General features: G+C 50.2%; 1 protein-coding gene across 1 annotated transcript in view; it reads left to right on the top strand.

The window, feature by feature from the left end:
* ANKS6 (ankyrin repeat and sterile alpha motif domain containing 6) overlaps window positions 1-18,995 on the top strand; it is a 44,829-nt gene that overhangs the window by 4,035 nt on the left and 21,799 nt on the right. The window contains exons 2-10 of the mRNA XM_033123841.1: window positions 3,215-3,717; window positions 7,461-7,505; window positions 8,186-8,390; window positions 9,369-9,475; window positions 11,234-11,382; window positions 12,654-12,852; window positions 13,815-13,864; window positions 16,773-16,976; window positions 18,100-18,253. Of these exons, the coding sequence (XP_032979732.1) occupies window positions 3,215-3,717; window positions 7,461-7,505; window positions 8,186-8,390; window positions 9,369-9,475; window positions 11,234-11,382; window positions 12,654-12,852; window positions 13,815-13,864; window positions 16,773-16,976; window positions 18,100-18,253 (1,616 nt within the window). The remainder of the gene's footprint in view (window positions 1-3,214; window positions 3,718-7,460; window positions 7,506-8,185; window positions 8,391-9,368; window positions 9,476-11,233; window positions 11,383-12,653; window positions 12,853-13,814; window positions 13,865-16,772; window positions 16,977-18,099; window positions 18,254-18,995) is intronic.

The following is an 18,995-nucleotide window of genomic DNA, read 5'->3' as shown; positions in this document are numbered from 1 at the left end:
TCAAGACAGAGCCTGGTACTTTAAAATGTATTGTCCCTCAGTTGACAATCCCGACCATCTGTATTCAGATTTCACCTCTGTCCGTGTTGGGTAGTGTTTGAGCTGCCTTCTGCCTCATCTGTATGTGGACTAACATGTATGGAGACTTCCTGAAGGGTATACAGTCTGTCTGTCCCCTGGATCAGAACGGGCAGGTGCATAGCTGTGTGCTCACATGTTCCAGTTCGTGCTCTTCCTCCCTGAATCTAAATGCCCCAGAGTGTCTCAAGACTTTGCTCCCGGCAGCCACCACTTTTGGTGGAAGAGAGCATCTATTCGTCATCCCAGCTCTTTGTTCCAAAGCTTGTCGTTGGATCAGACCCTGATCATCCGAGGTCCTGTGCCTGGACTGCAGTTTGGTCTCTTGGAGGATGTTTTACTGTGGTATCAGAAAGAGTTCCATGCATGTTTTTTCCCTCTTCTTAAACCTTTACCGAGCAGTTTGTGCCAAGCACTGTGCTAAGTGCTTTAAATGAATTAACTCATTCAATCGACACAAAACCTTAGGAAGTAGATTCTACTGCCATCCTCATTTTATAGATGAGGCATTGGGGTTCAGAGAAGTTAAATAACTTGCCCTAGGCCACACAGCTAGTAAGCTCCACGCCCAGGCAGATGGCTCCAGAGCCTGTGCTCCCAGCCATAAATCCTGTACATGACCATTTTCTGCTTGGTGTTGGCCACCAGGAAGCTACGTGCCAAATTTACCTTTACCTGCTAAAAGGACGGGTTGCATGGTGTTTCCTTTGATCTAACATCATCCTTGGCCTTTTTACTTTCCTCCTCCTGCCCTTCATTTCTCTGCCTCCCAGGGCTTTGAGTGGTGGCAGTATGTGCCAGGTCTTGAAACACAGGTGTTAATTGCACAAATTTAATTGGCAGTCATAGCAGCTGTTCAGAAAGCCCAGCTTCCCCGTCTTCAGTAATGACCTATCAGAAACTTAGCATCCACAAAATTATCTCAGCCTTCGCTAAATCCTTTTATATTTTCAACCTAACTGAATAATCTCTTGGGCTACCCATGAGTTCGGAAAGCATTCTACATGTCAGCATTTCTGCTGAAATTCAGCCGTTTTCTTCCTCCGTCAAAATGTGTTATACCAGAAGAGTGGGTTTTGCTATTTTAGGGTCCAAGCTCAAGTTTTGACTCTGTCACTTTCGAATTTATGGATTATTGCTTTCCATTCTAATTTTGATTTCCTCATCTGTGAAATGGGTGGTTTATCTCAGAGTTTATTAAGATCAGATAAGATAAAAATGTGACAGTAGCTTGTAATCTGCTGTTAGGAATTATACTAGATTTTATCTCTTGCTTGGTGACTAAAGAGCGTAATCTTTTAAAATTCTCTACTCCAGTGGAGTATATTCCAGTTCTTCAGTCATTTCCATTGCCCATCTCTGGACCGTCCTCTACTTGGTTATGCCAGTCATTCATTCATGTACTCACTTACTCATTTGACAAAATGTACTGAGCTCCACTCTGTCAGCCCCCCAGTCCTGTCTGTGGAGAGTCTAATCATTGGTGAGTGTAGGTGAGCCTGGCCTGAGGATCCTGTGTGGGACTTGGGACGAGATGAGGTTGACAGATTTGGCAGGCCTTCGGGCAGTGGGAAGGGGCCATCAGATTTATGGGTTGGGAATATCATTTTAGGTTTGGGGACTGTCATCGTGGAGGATGGGCAGGAATGAACAAGACTGGAGACAGGGAGACAGGTTGGGGTTGCAGCTTTCTGCGTTTGAGTTTATTTCAGCTTGACTCGCCCTCTCTTTGCTCTTGGAGAGGAGGCAGATAGGCGCAGTCCCCCTATAGCTGGGGCGGGAGGGGCAGTTCACCAAGCTCTCCCTCCACGGGCTGCGCTCTGTAGGCTAAAGTGACCTGGTGCTGTTAAGGTTCATATCCCAGAAGGTATTTGTTAAGTTCAAACCAGAGTTCAGCCTTGGCTCTGCCTCCACAGGGAGGAGGGAGGCCCTGGGTTTGGTTGAGCTACAAAACCCGCTTCCGGAAAGGACGGGTGCACAACAAGAGATTGCAAAGCTGCCTCACAGGATGCAGACGTTATGCAGCCATCATGGCCTTGTAAAGCCTGGCACAACCAGCCCGTCTCTTGTCATTCTTTCCTTGTTAGTCTAGGGCCCCTTCCAGCTCTGACACACACAACTCGGAGTCCAGAAAGAGTATGCCAACCAAAAATGCTGAAAAAAGGAATTTTCTTGCCCTCTGGAAGCAAAAGAAGGAAGAGATTTTGCTGGCAAGAGGCATCTGTTTTCCTCTTCCTGATATTAGAGAGTTGGTGGGCACATGTTAGTCTCGTGTCCCAGCAGGACCATAGCTCAAGCTTCATTGAGGGGGGTCTGGCCCAGGCCCAATTCTCAGCCTGGGACAGTGGACATTCCTGCCAGCAGGTGGCAGCAGACCTCTGGCGAGACTTGAGAGTCCATCTCTGCTGACCACAGCCACGCCACACCTCTTGGCATAGGGTCTGCTGCCTCATCTCAAAGGACCTTCTCTGTGTGTACGTTTGGGGAGGGAAGGCGTAGACATGAGTCAGACATGGGTCCTGCCCATGTGGAAATCAGCGTAGGCAGAGAGACAGATTACCAGGCTGCAAAGCAGAGTAAAAGGACCTTTCTGAGACATGGGAAGCAGTGTGGTGTAGGGCACAGAGGGACGGCAGCAGGATTCAGATAGACCTGGGTTCTGACCCTGACACAGCTCCTTACCAGCTGGGTAACCTTGGCATGTTGCGTAATGTAAAATAATTACAGTGATATAAGCTACCATTTATGTGGTGCTTCCTTTGGCCAAACACTGTGTCTAGGTGCTTTGTATATATTACATATTTAGGTATATCAGTTCAATCCTTAACATTCCCTCTCAGCAGATACAGTTATATCCCTACTTTACAGATGAGCAAATGAAGGCACAAAGAAGCTAAAGTTCTTTTTCAAGGTCGTGCAGCTAGTGGATGGCAGAGCTGGATTCGAACCTAGGCAGGACAGTTGCTCCCCTTTGTGGTGGTGCATATGCAGGGCCAGCACAGTGCCAGGCATCAGAAGAAGGACTGTTACACGCAGCTCTTAGGACTTAAATAATTAAGGACAAATGAGGATTACATAAGTGTCTCCTTATCTGTGCTCCATATTTAGTGTCGCTAATTTTCCATCTTCCTGGCAGATTTGGGCATGTGAGTGTGGCACACCTGCTTTTGGATCACGGGGCTGATGTCAATGCCCAGAACCGGCTGGGGGCCAGTGTGCTCACTGTGGCCTCTCGGGGTGGCCACCTGGGCGTGGTGAAGCTGCTTCTGGAAGCTGGTGCCTTTGTGGACCATCACAAGCCCTCAGGCGAGCAGCCGGGGACAGGGGACAGCAGGGACGAGCTGCTGGATATCACAGCCCTGATGGCTGCCATCCAGCATGGGCATGAGGCTGTGGTCCGTCTGCTGCTCGAGTGGGGTGCAGACCCCAACCACGCCGCCCGGACTGTGGGCTGGAGCCCGCTGATGCTGGCAGCGCTCGTCGGAAGGCTTGGCGTGGCCCAGCAGCTGATGGAGAAGGGGGCCAGCCCTGACCACCTCAGCGTGCTGGAGAAGACGGCCTTCGAGGTTGCACTTGACCGCAAGCACAGGGACCTTGCAGATTACCTGGACCCACTGACCACCGTCAGGCCCAAGACAGGTCAGGCTGCCCCTCCCCAGCCCCACCCCCCACCATGGCTTCACAGAGGACCCCAAATTGGGTGTCAAAGACTCAAGCCATGGATTGCCCAACTGAAGGGCATGCAGAAATCAGAGTCCAGCCTGCAGAGCAGTGGGCCTTATGATGTGCTGTGCGTAAGGATCAGTTGGGAGAACCTGTTACATGTGAGGTTCCTGCCCCCCAGAGAGAGATTTGGTAGCTCTGGGAAGAGCCCAGAAACCAACATAGCAAGGCCCCTCCTCCCTCACCAGGTGATTCTGAGGCAGGTGTTTCTAGGATTCTTCTAGAACAGGGTCAGCGAACTTCTTTTGTAAAGGACCAGATAATAAATATTTTCGACTTCGTGTGCCATCCAGTCTGTGTCGTAACCGCTTGTTTCTGCTAGAGTGAAAGCAACCCTGTAAATGAGTGTGTGTGGCTATGTTCCAGTAAAACTATAATTATAAAAATAGGCAGAAGGTCAGGCTTGGCCCGTGGACTGTAGTTTGCCAACCCTGCTCCAGAACAAGGTGCCTGAGCTCATCTGTGATCAGTCCCCAGAGACTAATTCACATAAAATTCAGGCCATGTTTGAGGTTTATTCCAACACCTATTGATGTGTCCTGCATCTCTTTTCTTTTTGCCATCTTTCTGGCACTTAAAGGGCTGGCTAAACAACCCTTAACACACCTGCCACAGGACACATTGCGGTCCAAAACCTCTAGTTCATCATGAGCAGTAGGTCTGTGCAATGCAATGTCACACACAGTGTCAGTACCCGTTTTCTGGGATGGGTCTGACTTCAGTGATAATGGCTGAGGCACCTGCAGGCTGTAGTGACCGGCCGCAGTGGATACGCATCTAGGGCTGAAAGGTGAAAATCGGAAGAAAAGGCCAGCCAGGGACCTTGGATGGGTTGCCTGAATTCACCAAGCTTCCCTTTTGTTGTCCGTAAATGGGGGGTGGGAGTAACACCCACCTCACAGGACCGCTGTGAGGAATAAGTGAGGTCTCCCCGGTCCATAGGGAGTGTGTGAGAGATGTTGGCCGCTGCCGTCTCCCTTGTTACCGTTGTCATGTTTGACAGGATTGGGTCATGGCCATCAGTGCAGACTTCCCCACCGAGCAGACCTGGGTTTGAGGCGAGTTCTCCACGTTGTGGCTGGGGAGGCTTGGGTGTATGTTCATTGTCCTTTCAGGACTTCAGTGTCCTCTGTCATAAAACAGTTGTAATAAATGCACTTGTAAAGTTCTGTGAGCAATAGTAAGATACTCTGTTTCCCCGAAAATAAGACCTCGCCGGAACGTCAGCTCTAATGCGTCTTTTGGAGAAAAAAATAATATAAGACCGGTCTTATTTTACCATAAGACCAGGTCTATATAATATAATATAATATAATATAATATAATATAATATAATTAATATAATATAATATAATATAATATAATATAATATAATATAATACTGGGTGGTATTAATTTTTGCTCCAAAAGACGCATTACAGCTGATGGTCCGGCGTGGTCTTATTTTCGGGGAAACAGGGTAATGCCTATAACTGTATACCCAGTGCTTGGCACATAGATAGCACTGAGTAAACTGAAGCTATTGTAATAGGTTTTTATTGATCATTTGTTTATTCAGTTATTCTACAAACATTTATTGAGTTCCTACTAAGTACCAGGCACTGTTCTCAGTATCTGGGATAAGTCTGAGCAAATCAGATCCAATCCCTGCCCTTGAGAACTTTGATAATAACCAGGAAACAGCCTATTAAATAAAGTAGGTTAGGTTACATAGTACAGTAGGTGTTTAAGTGCCACGGGGTGGGGCAAGGTAGAGGGTTTGGAGTGGCAGAGTGGGGGTGATGCAGGCTGCAGCATGAAGTAGGATGGTCTCAGATGGCCTCCTTGAGGAAGTGAGATTTCAGCCAATTGCAGGAGCTGAAGGAGTGCGCCACCCGGGCTCTGGGAAAGAGCCTTCAGGTAGGACGGCAGTAAGGACCAAGGCTGTGTTAGTAATAAGGACAGGTTATTAAAGAATAATGGCCCCCACTCTTTTTGTGAGATGCCAGGAAATCCATCACACTGGGGCCTTAGGGACCTGCAAGTCTCTCCCTTGACTTAGCTGTAGGACAGGTTGCCGTGGAGGCTATAACTGTCATTGTGACACCCTCCCTTCCCACACTGTGGGGTTGGGGTTGGGTCCCCAGAGCTGTTCTGACATCAACGCAAAAACTGGAGCACAGAGTGAGGAAGGGACCAGCCCAGGGTCACTTGGCATCAGGGGCACAGCTATCCCAGCCTCCTGGGGTCAGGCTAGACTGTTTAAGTGATTCATTTGTACCAGATGGTTGCTTAGCAACCAACTCTAAGGCCAGGTGATGCGCTCTTTTCTGTCAAAGGGTCTTGGCATGAGAAGGTGCTGGCCCATCGCACATTAGACTCTGAAACACTTACAGAAACACGACATATTAAAACTAAGATGCAGAATTATTTTGTAATAGTATTTCATAGGCAAAATCAGACACTTGGTTCTGTGTCTGTACTTCCTTTACGAGCCCCGGAGTTAAGTACCTACCCTAGCTGGGGTGGGTGCTGGTCACTAACTAGTAAAGATAACAAAAATTGCTCTTTGAGTAGGGCTTAACCTTTTCTGAAGCATTTTCCCATCTATATTATTGATCCCTGCATCTGCCATGTGGTCCCCACAGGAGCATATTATCCCCATTTTAGCAATGAGGAGACAGATCACTCTAGAAACATGCACTCGTTCTGACATGCTGACCCCAGACTCAGTGCCCCTTGCACCATTGTTCAGCTTCTTCCCAGCTGCCCAGAGGGGCTGATCTGGACCAGAGATTCAGCCCAGAGCCACAGGTTTCCTCTCCTGCAGCTGCTCCCTCCCCAGAGCTACTCAGAGGTGGCAGGAAGTCCTGCCTTCCACCACCAGCGAGGGGACTGGTCATGAGGACGTCTGCTTTCTGACAGGAGCAAGGCCCCCACTAGCCCAAGTTTAGAGGAAGGTGACAGATGAGCAGATGAGGGAGGGGCTGGCATTGGATGGATGCAGCAAGGCCCAGCTTTGGGAGTGGACAGGGGGCACCAGTGTCCTGCACCAGCCCAGCAGCTGGGCTGCGGGTTTCAGCATGAAGTCAGGTGGGCAGTTGCTCACAGGGAGCTGTGTTTGCAGGCCTGGGGCAGGGATGACTCTCAGAATGATACGCAGATTGCTTCTTATTTGGGAAGGAAAGCAAAAATGAACGTTGGCTCCTCTGGAGACCACATCCATGACCTTCCTCTGGGCTTAGCTGCTCAGTGTCTTGGGTCCTCTGCTCTGGAATTATCTCATGGTTGTCCATTTAAAAGAGTCGTTTCTGTTTACATTTTTCACAGGAATTCAGGCTGTTCTAAGACTGCTTTTCTATCATATCTAAGAAAGGGCATCCCAAAGTTTGGAATGCCTAAAAGCTCTATGAGTATCGGATCAGGAAACGGTCCACTGCTCATTAATGTCATTTTGGCCAAATGACCTCCCCAGATCTTGTCTCCGATGCATTTTCGGACATTCTTTGATAATAACCTTCCAGAAGGGCTGCTGGATTTGTCCATTACTTAGGTCTCTGATTAGATTGCTTTTGAAAAGTAGATGATTTTAAAAGCTAGACTGCGTTGTTACACCCTTGTGACTTTCCTGTTACAGTAAACCTTTCGGTACTTAACTTTCAAAATCTTTGTTTACCCAGATGAGGAGAAAAGGCGACCTGATATTTTCCATGCATTGAAAATGGGTAAGTGCTTTAGAAAATCTTTTTGGATATTTCAAAATTCAGTGCCACATTCTCCCAACCTAATATTTCTGGTCCTCTTCAAGGCCACCCAGAGTATTTGAGAAACAAACAGGCATTTTATTGTTTCCTGACTCTAGTTTCCCCAAGGAAATTTCCGACCCTGGAGGCTGATCGTTAGGAGGATTACGGTACTTTCCAGCCTGCCCTCCCAGGCTCCTCCGCCTCTCCAGCCAAACCTTGTGGTTAGGTCCTGGCTTTTCCCTGCCTCTGAAACACCTGGCTACCCACCTCCCCACTTCAGACTCTTTGTGATGAAGAACTGTTTAGCCTAAAATTTCCTCTTCTGATGCAGACCCCATGTCCAGGGAGTCCTCCCTGACCCTCAACCCCCAGCCGGACCTGTGCGCTCCTTCTGCATGGTCATTGTCCTCCATCAGTCTCCTTCATCTATCCTCTTACAGCATCACGACTGCTCTGTTTTAGTGAAGTTATCTGTCCCTCATAGATTGAGGGATTTGAGAGTGGAGGCTCCCTCCGACTCATCTTTGGAACCCCTATAACGTCCAGCAGCCCGGGGCAGAGGCAGGCTCAGCACATGTTTGTTATATGAACCCACTGGACATACATGAGCCTGCAGTGCCAGGCCCATGGATCATTAGGGTTCTTGCTTCTGTTTGCAGGAAACTTCCAGCTGGTCAAAGAGATTGCCGATGAAGACCCCAACCACGTGAACCTGGTCAATGGGGACGGGGCGACCCCCCTGATGCTGGCCGCCGTCATGGGGCAGCTGCCTCTGGTGCAGCTGCTGGTGGAGAGGCATGCTGAAATTGACAAGCAGGACAGCGTGCACGGCTGGACGGCTCTCATGCAGGCCACTTACCATGGGTCAGTGCCAGCCCCACTCCCTTTGCGGCGAGGCTGATAGGATGCTCAGGCTGAATGGGCTTCTTGACGGGGGCTTTCAGGTCCTGAGACCCACAGCTAAACCCCAGGGCTCTGAGGACGTCGGGACAGGCACAAAAGATTAAAGCCGCACAGGCTCATTCTTTCCCGTGTTCCCGCCCTTCTTTATCTAGCTTTTCTATGACCTCATCACAGAACTTCACCAGGGGCCATGAAAAACCGGGCAGCAAAAATGTTTTATGCCGAAACATATGTTTCTGCAGATTGGTTTCGGTTGAACAGAGTGGTTAGTTCGTTTGAGGTTTTCACATTGATGTGTGAGCAACCTCCCTAAGTTGTCCCTATTGGAAATGCACGCGAGCCATTCATACCATTGGCTTGTCCGAGACATGCGACGGGGACACTTGCTTTAACCCTCTCCTTCTGAACAAGCATCAGCAGGGACTGGTGCTTCTGAATCTCTGGTCCTCTGTCATCCCGTTGTCCTCCTGGAGGCCTCCTCCTTGGGGGCGGCTGACTGAGAGGCAGGGATCTGCGCGCAGTCATGTAGCTGCTGAGGTCTGCTTCCAAATTCGGGGCCCCTTCTGTGCCCTGCGCCAGGTGTCCAGGGCGTTTTCCTGCGTCATCTCCAAGTGGTTTGTCTTCTTACTTGACGAGCCTCAGACTCCACATCGAGCACCTTGGCCAGTGCGGAGGTCCTGATCTGGGTAGGGGTCTTGGGGCCCGAGTGGTTTTGGGGCAGAGCCCTCTGCGTTCATTTTGTTCAGGGAAGGAGCACTTAGGCTTTGACCTGGTCGAGAGTCGGGAAGGTGGAGCGAGATGTTCGGCCGCTTTCCACGCCCTTCTTACACGCTCAGACACTGGGCTAGTGTCTAGTTCATATCACGTCTCGTTGCCCAGGAGCAAAGCCACGCTTTGGCTTTCAGTGGGCCTAATTCTGACTTGTTCTTTCCTCCCCAGGAATAAGGAAATTGTCAAATATCTGCTGAACCAAGGGGCTGATGTCACGCTTCGTGCAAAAAACGGGTACACAGCCTTTGACCTGGTGATGCTGCTGAGCGATCCTGGTGGGTTGTTTCAGGAAACGGGTTGCAGCCCTGCCTTGCCCTTCTCTGGCTGGGAAGCCAGATAATCGCTTGCATTTTAAGCACTTGCTTATTCAAGGGGGAAGCCACTCTCAAGCTCCAAGAGCTCACCATACGGCCCTCGGCAAGTTTGTCCCTTCCCAGCAGAGGCTGGGTGAGGGTGCTCCCTGCGACCTCTCCTGCCACTAGCTCATGAGAGTCTCCAAGAAGGGAAGGCCAGCAAGGTGTGTGTCTGCCTTGGCAGTCCACACGAATCCCAGAATGGTGTCTGTGCTCTGGAGCCAGAAACTGAGGGGCTCAGGAGTAAACAGAAAAAAGCCCTTTGCCAAGCAGAATGAGAGATGGAGCAGCGACCCCTCAGCTGAATTTTGTAGGTGGAGGCGGCCTGGTGAAGGGCTCTGTGCCCAGGGTGTCGCCCTGACTAGCCCCACCTCTCTTGGTGCCGACTGGTGCTGCCTGCTCCCCTTAGCCCTTCACCAAGTGTGGCAGGCCCTCTTCTGGGAAGTGGGGCTTCCCGTGAGCCAGTTCGAGGGGCAGGGTCTATCTGTTTATAATCCTGGAGTTTCAGTCCCGATTGGGGGAGAGGTTGGGAGGCCCTCCTGACCCACAGGCTTTGAGCCCTGAGCCAGATCGCAGCCTGCTGGCCACGGGGAGAGGACTTTTACCTCCACCACCCCACGTGGATTTACTCCTGCTGCTGCTCTTAGCTATGGGGGTGGCAGGCCATGGTGTCCTTCCTCATCACTAGCATTGCCACCACGACCACCCCTCCCCGGTGCAGGCCCCACACGGCACAGATACGCTGCTTGGTTCCACTTCATCCTTGGAGGGTGTATGAGGGAAACAAAGCCTTACATCCTCTTGTCAAGGGGAGGTGTCTGAGGGAAGGTGACCGAGACCAGGGGGAAGACTTGATCCAGCTCTGTGCAAGTCCAGTGATCTCACTCACGTGCAGAATCAGTTTCCACGACCCCAGGCTGGACGGCACATGCTTTTCTCCGACAAACTCTTCTCTCTCACTGTGTTTCTTCTCCCTTGTTCCCCGCCCATTTCCCCACTCCTTTTCCCCATGAAACAATCTGTCTCTAGTGGACTTTTTTCCCTAGTGGGTTTTTTTAAGGGAAGTTTTTGCCTGAAATTTTCAAAGAAACACATGCTTATTATTGAACACTTGGAGACGAAAAACGAAATGGTTGTCAAGAGAAACCATTAACCATGTTAATAGTGTGTAGTAATTTCTTCTCAGTCTTGTTTGTTGCTTTTTAAAATAACCTTGTTGAGTTAATATTAACTAATGATACTTAACCACTCTTAAGCATTCACCATATACCAAGAATTCCCTCAAATCCTCCAGATGCTTTATGAAGTGGGTACTAATGTCACCCCTTTTACAGAGGCACAGAGAGGTTCCCTAATTTACCTACAATAACACAGCCAGAGAGGGGCGGGCAGAGGCATAATTTGAATCTCTGCCCTCTGGCTGCAGAGCCTGTACTCTTTAAAACATACTACCCCTCTGCTTTCCTAGGGGAAGAGGGCTTCTGGTTTTTCTTTCTGATCAAGTGGTTTAAATCCTGCTGGCCTTTTTGCCAGCTTTTGAAGATTAGATGGAGAGGCAGGTGGCTTGATCCTGGAGTAACACAGGCTCGAGTTCTAAGGCTGACAGGGGTCACTCTGGACCCACCCCCTAGAGCCCCACAGACATATTTGCAGGTAAAACGCTACCTTTTGTGCCCATAGACACGGAACTTGTTCGACTGCTGGCATCTGTGTGCATGCAGGTGAATAAAGACAAAGGCCGGCCGAGCCACCCTCCACCCCCACCCCACTCGAAGGTCCGCCAGCCCTGGAGTGTCCCAGTGCTGCCCGATGACAAAGGAGGGCTTAAGGTTTGCCGTTTCTTGTCTTAAAGGGCTTCAGATGGGTGGTGGGGTGGAGGGGTGCCTACTACTTCCTCGTAACCCAGGGCTTACTTAGGTCGTGGGTAGAAGGCTGGCGGGGGTGAGAAGTAAGATGGGGTGAGCAGTAGGGAATGGTGGGGACCGGGGAAAGGGGCGATCCTAACCACTTAGTGCATCAGTGGCTGCTTTACAAGAATGGAGGTCCAGGTTGCCAGATACTCCCATTTTTTTCAGGAGAAACTTGATTTTGATGTGGAAACTCCATTTATAAATGTAGGGAGTTTTTTAAAAATCTGCATGCTGTAGTACTGAGCTGGCCAGACTGAACACCTCCCCTCCCAGGCCATCTGTCTGTGGCCTCTGCTTTAGTATGTAGAACATTCGCTGATTGCGCCATTCTGGGAATCTCCCTGTGGTCCACAGGCCCCCATCAGCTTCTTCCTGGAAACACCAAAACCAAGTTCCAGTTGCTTATTTCTAACTGCAAGCCTAGTATTTTTCTTTGAATTTCTCATCTCCCCATCCTGCTCTACTTGTTTGAAATCTAACTTATTTCCTCCGCCCCGACTCCATCCTGTGTGAGGTCCTCGTACCTCCTCAGATCTGCAGACTTGGCGTGCCTTTTGCATTGCTGGCTCAGTCAAGCCCCCGATTCTTCTCACGGTGCTGTCTGCAGAGAGCCCTTTGTCCTGTCCACACTGCCATCTCTGTAGGCCGAGCCTCCCTTTGGGTTGTGCCAGTACCCTGCAAGCTGTCATGGGATTATGAGGACGCCCTGGGAGGTAGCAGCTGTTCTCTCTCTAGGTGGGGAAGCTAGAGGAGCAGATGGCCAGGCCTTGGTATGGACACCCTGGCACCTCTCACGTTGTCACTGGAATAGGTGGAAAGAGGTTGCAGTGTAGCTGTTAAGCTGTCTGGTGTTGCATGTGTCCATCTGTCTGTCCCCGACTCACTGTGAGACTTTGAGCCAGGGTCACCCCTGTCTGGGTCTCCATTTCTCAGTCTGTACAATGGATTGATTAGGTGAGGGGTGGCAATTTGGGTTCACTGTTACCTCCTATCTATTCAAAATGGCTCCTAACAGCAGGGTCAGAAAAGATTTACCGAGCACCAGGGCTTACTGGGAAAGGGTGCTGTGGTTGACTGGTAATGCCTGCCATTCCCCAGGAGAGGAGAGGGTGAGCAAGTGTAAAGTGTGGTCACGGTCCCTGAGCTGGGTGTTCTTGGGGCATGACCTCTGCTCTGCGTTCCCTTGGCAGTCCTGGTGGAACCGAATGTCCAATCGGTTCCGGAAGCTCAAACTGATGCAGACCCTGCCCCGTGGGCTGTCCAGCAACCAGTCATTGCCTTTCTGTGATGAGCCGGAACCAGCTCTGGACTCCACCATGAGGGCGCCCCCCCAGGACAAGACAAGCCGCTTGGGACTCCCTGATGTGGCCCCCACCATGAAAGACAATGGTAAGAAAAAGCTGCAGATGCGGTGGAATTTCCAGAATGGTCAATCCCAACTCCTCTGCCCTGTGTCCTTGCTACCTCCCAGGCTGATGTCAGAGGTGAGAGGAGGTTGGACTTGAGCAGTGGCTGGTCTGGCAAAGAAGAGGCTTAGACAGGCACTCAAATGCTATGAGCCTGGGATAATGGGGGAGCTGGTGGCAGGAGTCCCAGATTTCTGTCCCACATGCTCTGCTGAGAGACCTGAAGCCACAGGTACCCTGTTTCCCTGAAAATAAGACCTAGCCAATCAGTGAGCTCTAATGCATCTTTTGGAGCAAAAATTAATATAGTAAAATACAAGACCTGGTCTTATATTGTATTATATAAGACCCGGTCTTATTTTACTATAAGACCGGGTCTTATATTAATTTTTGCTCCAAAAGACGCATTAGAGCTCCTTGTCCGGCTAGGTCTTATTTTCGGGGAAACACGGTAGGTGATTCTCCCACCTACCAAATGTGCTTGGTCTGTGGCACTGGCAGTGTTCTGAAACAGAACGAGATACCTCGGGAGAAGAGGGTTGGTGAGCTCCCCGCCACAGGAGCCTCCCATTGGATTGGATGACTTTGCCAGGGTGCTGAAGGAGATTCCCATAGCGAGTGGGCAATTGGTTAGATCAGATCCCTTCTAACAGACACCCCACACGCAGACCAGCTCCACGGGCACCACTGCTCCAGACAGACTATTGAGCTGGGTGCCCCGCTGTCTGACCCAGCACGGCAGTGGTTTATGGAAAAGCTGAAAACGCGCTCTGAGATACATTTTTAATGCTTTCCTTCTATTCAAATATTGAATACCAATTATTATTAAATATTTAATCACCCAGGAGAATGGGTTTACCAGGATGAAGGCCAACCTGGTCACTCATCCTCACGCCATACACTCATGGGGGGGGTCATTTCAGGAAACTTCCATTTGTCTCTCAGGTCCTGCGAGCACGAGAGGAGAAAAGGAAGATGTGTTTTTGACGACCATGGTGAGTGTGGGGCTTTTCTAAAAGTATTTCAGGTTCTCTGCCGTCATTAGTGGACTGATTAACAAGGAGCGATGTGGGCGTTTGTCTTCCTCTGTGATGGAGCTTCTGTCGACATGTATAACAATGGGTATAGCTCTGGCACCGAGGAGTCAGAACAGGTGCCAGCCCTGAACTGTGGGTAAGGCTGTGCTGGTGTTTCGTGGCCAGAGGTAAGCCCTGGTCACATTCTCAGGGGGGGCAGCCCTGAGGATGGGCATTGCAGGGGCAGGAGTTGATGGGCGCCACTAGACTTAACCACTTTGGTTATGGACTGCAGGGGAGAGGAGTCACGGGATTTTCCGGCCTGAGTGAGGCCTCAGTTTCCTCATCTATAAGCTAGAGATGGATCAGGACGAGGTTCAGCTGTGAGTAACAGAAAGTCCCCAGATAACAGTAACATAAATAAGACAGCAGCTTATTTCTCTCAAGTAAGTGACGTTCAGGACTGGTGCATTGTTCCATGGAGTTAGGGACCTAGGTCTCGTCTACCTGTTGGTCTCCGAGACATGGCTTCTATCACCAAGGTCACCTCTTAGTCCAAGATGGCTGCCAGAGCTCTGGGCATTACTGCCTCATTCTAGCCAGCAAGAGGGATAAGGGAAGAAGAGATGGCACCATCATGGGTACATGCCAGGTATCTTGAAAGAATTTTCCTAACTCACCTATCACTTCTGTTTACATCAGATCAGCCTTAATTTAGTCCCATGGGCACATCACGCTGCTCAGGAGTCTGGGAAATGAAGTCTTTCTTCTAGGTGGTTGTAAGCCCAATTTGAGATCGGGGATGTCTAATAAGGAGGCTATATAAGGTGGATGCTGGGAGACAGCTAGCAGTCTCTGACTTGAGAGATGCTGTCCCTCATGGCTGTGGTTTTTAAATAAGAGCTCAGTTATCTGTTTTGTGACCTTGGACGTGTTACCTCACCTCTCTGGGCTTCCTGTTCCTTTTCTCTGAAATGAGAGCCTACTTCTTGGGGTTAGACTCAAGTCCATTTAGCTCTGAGACCCAATGTGGAGGCCGGCCAGGAGAGGGCAGTATTGGAGAGGAGAAGGAGCAGAGATGGTCCTGGAGGATGCCCACGCTGCCCGGGTCCTGACCAGGATCTGCCAGCTCTACCCGGCCCCGCCACGCACGTCGGTGTCTCTACACACTGACTGTGGGAGCTCGCACTGCCGGACATTTGCTAATACTGTGAAATAGTAATCATTCTTTTCAGTGTGAAGGCAAAAATGCTGTTACTGAAATTGTGGAAGATGCAGTAGAATGTAAAGAAGAAAAATAAAATCACCCTTGATCACATATACAATCATGATTGACATTTTGTGGTATATATCGTTTGAGTATTTTTCCTACCATTTTTTTCGCATCTATGAATATGATGTCATATTATATGTAATAGTATTAGCACAACATTTACTAAGTCCCAGCCACTATTTGCAGCACTTTACATATATTCCCTCATTGAGTCTCCCTGACAACCGTGCAGAAGACACACTGTTATTTTCCCCATGTTGTGCTGAGCCTGGTCATGACCATCTTTTCCATGTCACTGAACATTTTTTGGCCACATCATATCTAATGGCTTCTTTATACAACATTGCATCGTGGCAGTGGGCCTGACTGACACGTGGAGATTGGCCTGGGGAGCTTTGGGGTTTCTAGTTTTTTGTTACAACAGCTCTGATGAGGGTATGAATGTCATTGCCTTCCAGAAAGTGTGCAGCACTTTGGACTCTGACCCGAAGGAATGATAATGTCCATTTGTGGTGGGTTTGCAGTTGGGAGTGACCTTAGTCACCTTCCAGTCCTATCCCCCATTTGCTGGATGAAATTGCTGAAGTCTAGAGGGGCAGCCCTTGTTCACCGACTCTCAGACAAGCTCAGGACAACCAGGGTGGGAACCCAGGATGCGGTCCCTTCTGCCCTGGAGCACTCCCGACCCGCCTCCTCATGCCCTGTAGAGGGCAGCAGAGTGCCCGCCTGCCCTTAGTAGATGGAGGCTGGCCTGGGCGCCCTGCTGAGTGGGCGTTTGCAGCCATCCTTGCAGGAGATGCCCTGCTTGGAGGCAGGTTTAGCTGTGGGATGCCCTTCCCTGCAAAGCACCATCTGGCACCAAGTTCAGTCTTTTCTTAATTAAAGTTAGTGTGGACTGTGTGAATGCTTTTCCTTGACAATCCACCAGTCTTCATTGCGTGGATTTTAAACTGACCCCAGATCACATTTTCAAAATTTGAAATTCAATTACAGTTAAAAATGTCAGCAGTAGGAGGTGTGGCTGGAGAGTAGGATGGGTGTAGTGGGTGGGGAAGGGCGTGTTTGCTGGGCTCAGGGCGAGTTAGCCCGGGCCTCCCAGTTCCCTCATCTCCTGCCCCTTCCTCCTGAAAGCCCCAGCTCTGGGCACACCAGTCTGCTTGCAGTTCTGTACACTTGTCCTGCTCGTCTCTCTCCAGGCTTTTCCACATTCTGTTCCCTCTGTCTGCAGTGCCCTTTCCCAGTCCTCACTGGGCCAGCTTGGACTGGCCTTCAGGCTCAGCTCAGGTGCCCTGTCTCCCTGCCGCAAGGGGTACCTCCCCGGTGCTCCCCTGCTCCCCAATATCACTTGGCTTCGCCTTGGCTCTCCAGCCTTCTGTCCCTGTTCTAATCTTGCTGCTGTGGATGGATCCAGGAGAAACTGGCATCTGGAGCAGAGCAGACGTGGGTATTGCTCGCTTGCTGGAAGCAGAGCTGAGAACACCATGTGGGTTTCTGGCTTGGGTGGAGGGAGAGATGGTGCGTTTCTCTGAGAAGCAGGAAATACCTGGAATCTTCCTCCCAGATCCGGGAGCCCTCTGGGGCCTTTGTCTAACCCACAGCCTATCTTTTTTTCAGCTTCGAAATGGAGCCCCCTTCACCAGACTCCCGAGTGACAAGCTGAAGGCAGTCATCCCCCCTTTCTTACCCCCTTCCAGCTTTGAGCTGTGGAGCTCGGACCGGTCCCGGACATGTCACAACGGAAAGGCAGACCCCATGAAGACCGTGCTGCCCCAGAGAGCCAGCAGGGGCCACCCTGTGGGCAGCGGGAACACAGACACTGTAAGTCACCCAGCGGACATGCTTGGACGCGTCACTCACCACTCACTGAATTTGTGATGTGTTGTTGGCAGAAGGGCTCTCAGACCCACGGACGCAGAGGAGTTAAAGCTTTTCTTTTCTTTTGTTTTTTAATGAGTGATACCTTTTGTCTAATGAAAGCCTGTGAAAGAACATAATATGTAAACAGATTACAGTGTCAGAGTGAAGGGAATGAAAGTGGGAGTCCCTGTTCTCTGTGCTCTCTCTGGAAGCCTGAAGCTGAGGGGAACACAGTTTGAAGACCTGATCTAATGTGACCTTCCCTTTAGTAGGTGAGGACACTGGGACCCAGAGAGGGGAAGTAATTTGCTGAAGATCACCCAGCAAGGTGGGGTGCGCCTGGGACCAAAAATCAGATTCTTAGCTGTTAAATTCCACACTACCTCATTGCTCAGGTCCATGACCAAGAGCCAGCACTGGGAGGCAGCTATGTACACGACTGATGTTTTCTTGTACCCAGAAGCAGTGTGGCTTCTGTCCTCTGGACCACACTGGCCCTTGGTGTCTCTGTAACACACTAAGGTACCCTTCCTGTGGGAGGTTATCTCCGTATGTGTAGCCTGTCCACATGTGGATACGGTAAATGGGCAAAGCCAAGACGAGGATTTCGGGCCTGAGCCGCCACAGTGTGCTGAGTGATTGGAGAAGCTCAGGGCCTCCATCGCTGCTGTAAAACGGGACTGAGCCCTGTGCTAGCAGCTGCCTCCCTGGGCCGATGTAGTATCAGATCTCGAGAGGGAGACCAAGAACCTGGCCTCAGATGCTCAGAATGGCAGCGTGGGTTTGCATTCGCTCCACAATATGGGAGGAGTTGAGTGATGGTGAAAGCAGGGTGCCCTGTGGGGAGGATGTCCCCGGGGGGCTCAGCCTGAGCTGAAGGGTCAGGTTGTCAGCAGCTAGAAGTGAACTCCCATCCCCTACTGGACTGCCAGCAGGCTGAGCACCGGTCGGCAAGGGCGTGCCGGCGGGTGCGGGCAGCGGCTGGAGTGGGCTGGCTGAATTCCAGGTCCCTCCCCTCCGTGGGTCTGTGTGTCCAGAGGAAGGAACAGCAAACCCTAACCATGACATTCACCTATTCTTGCAGACTCCCGTCAGGCCAGTTAAATTTCCATCTCTCTCAAGAAGTGCAGCCTCTCCTACCAACTCTGGAAACTTCAACCACTCACCTCATTCCTCAGGTGGCTCCAGTGGGGTAGGGGGCATGAGCAGGCACGGCGGAGAGCTGCATAACCGCTCAGGTGGGTACCCGGGCGGGGTCACACGGGAGGTGGGCAGATCCCTGGGTGCTGAGGATATAACCACCCCCGTGCTCGCTCTGCAGGTAGCCCCCGAAACAGCTGCACACACTGGGTCTTCTCCACGTGGCCAAGTGATTTTTCAGTGAATTCACAGTTCGGAGTTTCTTTATGCATTTTTCTTGGGGGAAGGGGGAGTAGAGACAGAGGAAATAAAGTCTAAAATGCTTTATATTGTTGGAAATTTTATAAGAAATTAGAAGAAATGCCTGGTGTTTTCATGGTGTTTAAAATCCTTGAAGGTTAAACCTTAGCTTCTCATCCTGCCGTTTCATTGAACAGATGAGGCCACTGAAGATCAGAGTGGGCAAGAGATTTGCTCAGGGACACAGAGCAAGTTGGTGACAATTAAGACTCAAACCCGAGTGCCCCACAGTTATTTTGAGCTTCCAGCACACTTTCTTCTCCTCCCTGAGGGTATTCAGGATGAACCAAAACCAGCTTTGCAGGAAGGGCACCGCTGCTTTATGCCGTTACAGAAGAAGTGCATGCTTCTTGTGGAAAAGCTTTTAAGAGCAGACAAACCAAAAAGATGATGATGGTGGTAGTAGTAGTAGTACTAATAATAATGAAAATAAGAAGAAAAGTACAGTCTCACCACTAAAGATCGCTAACATTTTGGTGTATATCTTTACAAAGCATTTTTATGCATATTGTATTTATGAAAGTGGAATAATAATTTATT

Source organism: Rhinolophus ferrumequinum, chromosome 12 (genome assembly GCF_004115265.2).
Source record: "Rhinolophus ferrumequinum isolate MPI-CBG mRhiFer1 chromosome 12, mRhiFer1_v1.p, whole genome shotgun sequence".
NCBI lineage: Eukaryota > Metazoa > Chordata > Mammalia > Chiroptera > Rhinolophidae > Rhinolophus > Rhinolophus ferrumequinum.
Note: the sequence above shows the minus strand (reverse complement) of the source record. Positions and strands in the feature narration are given on the sequence as shown.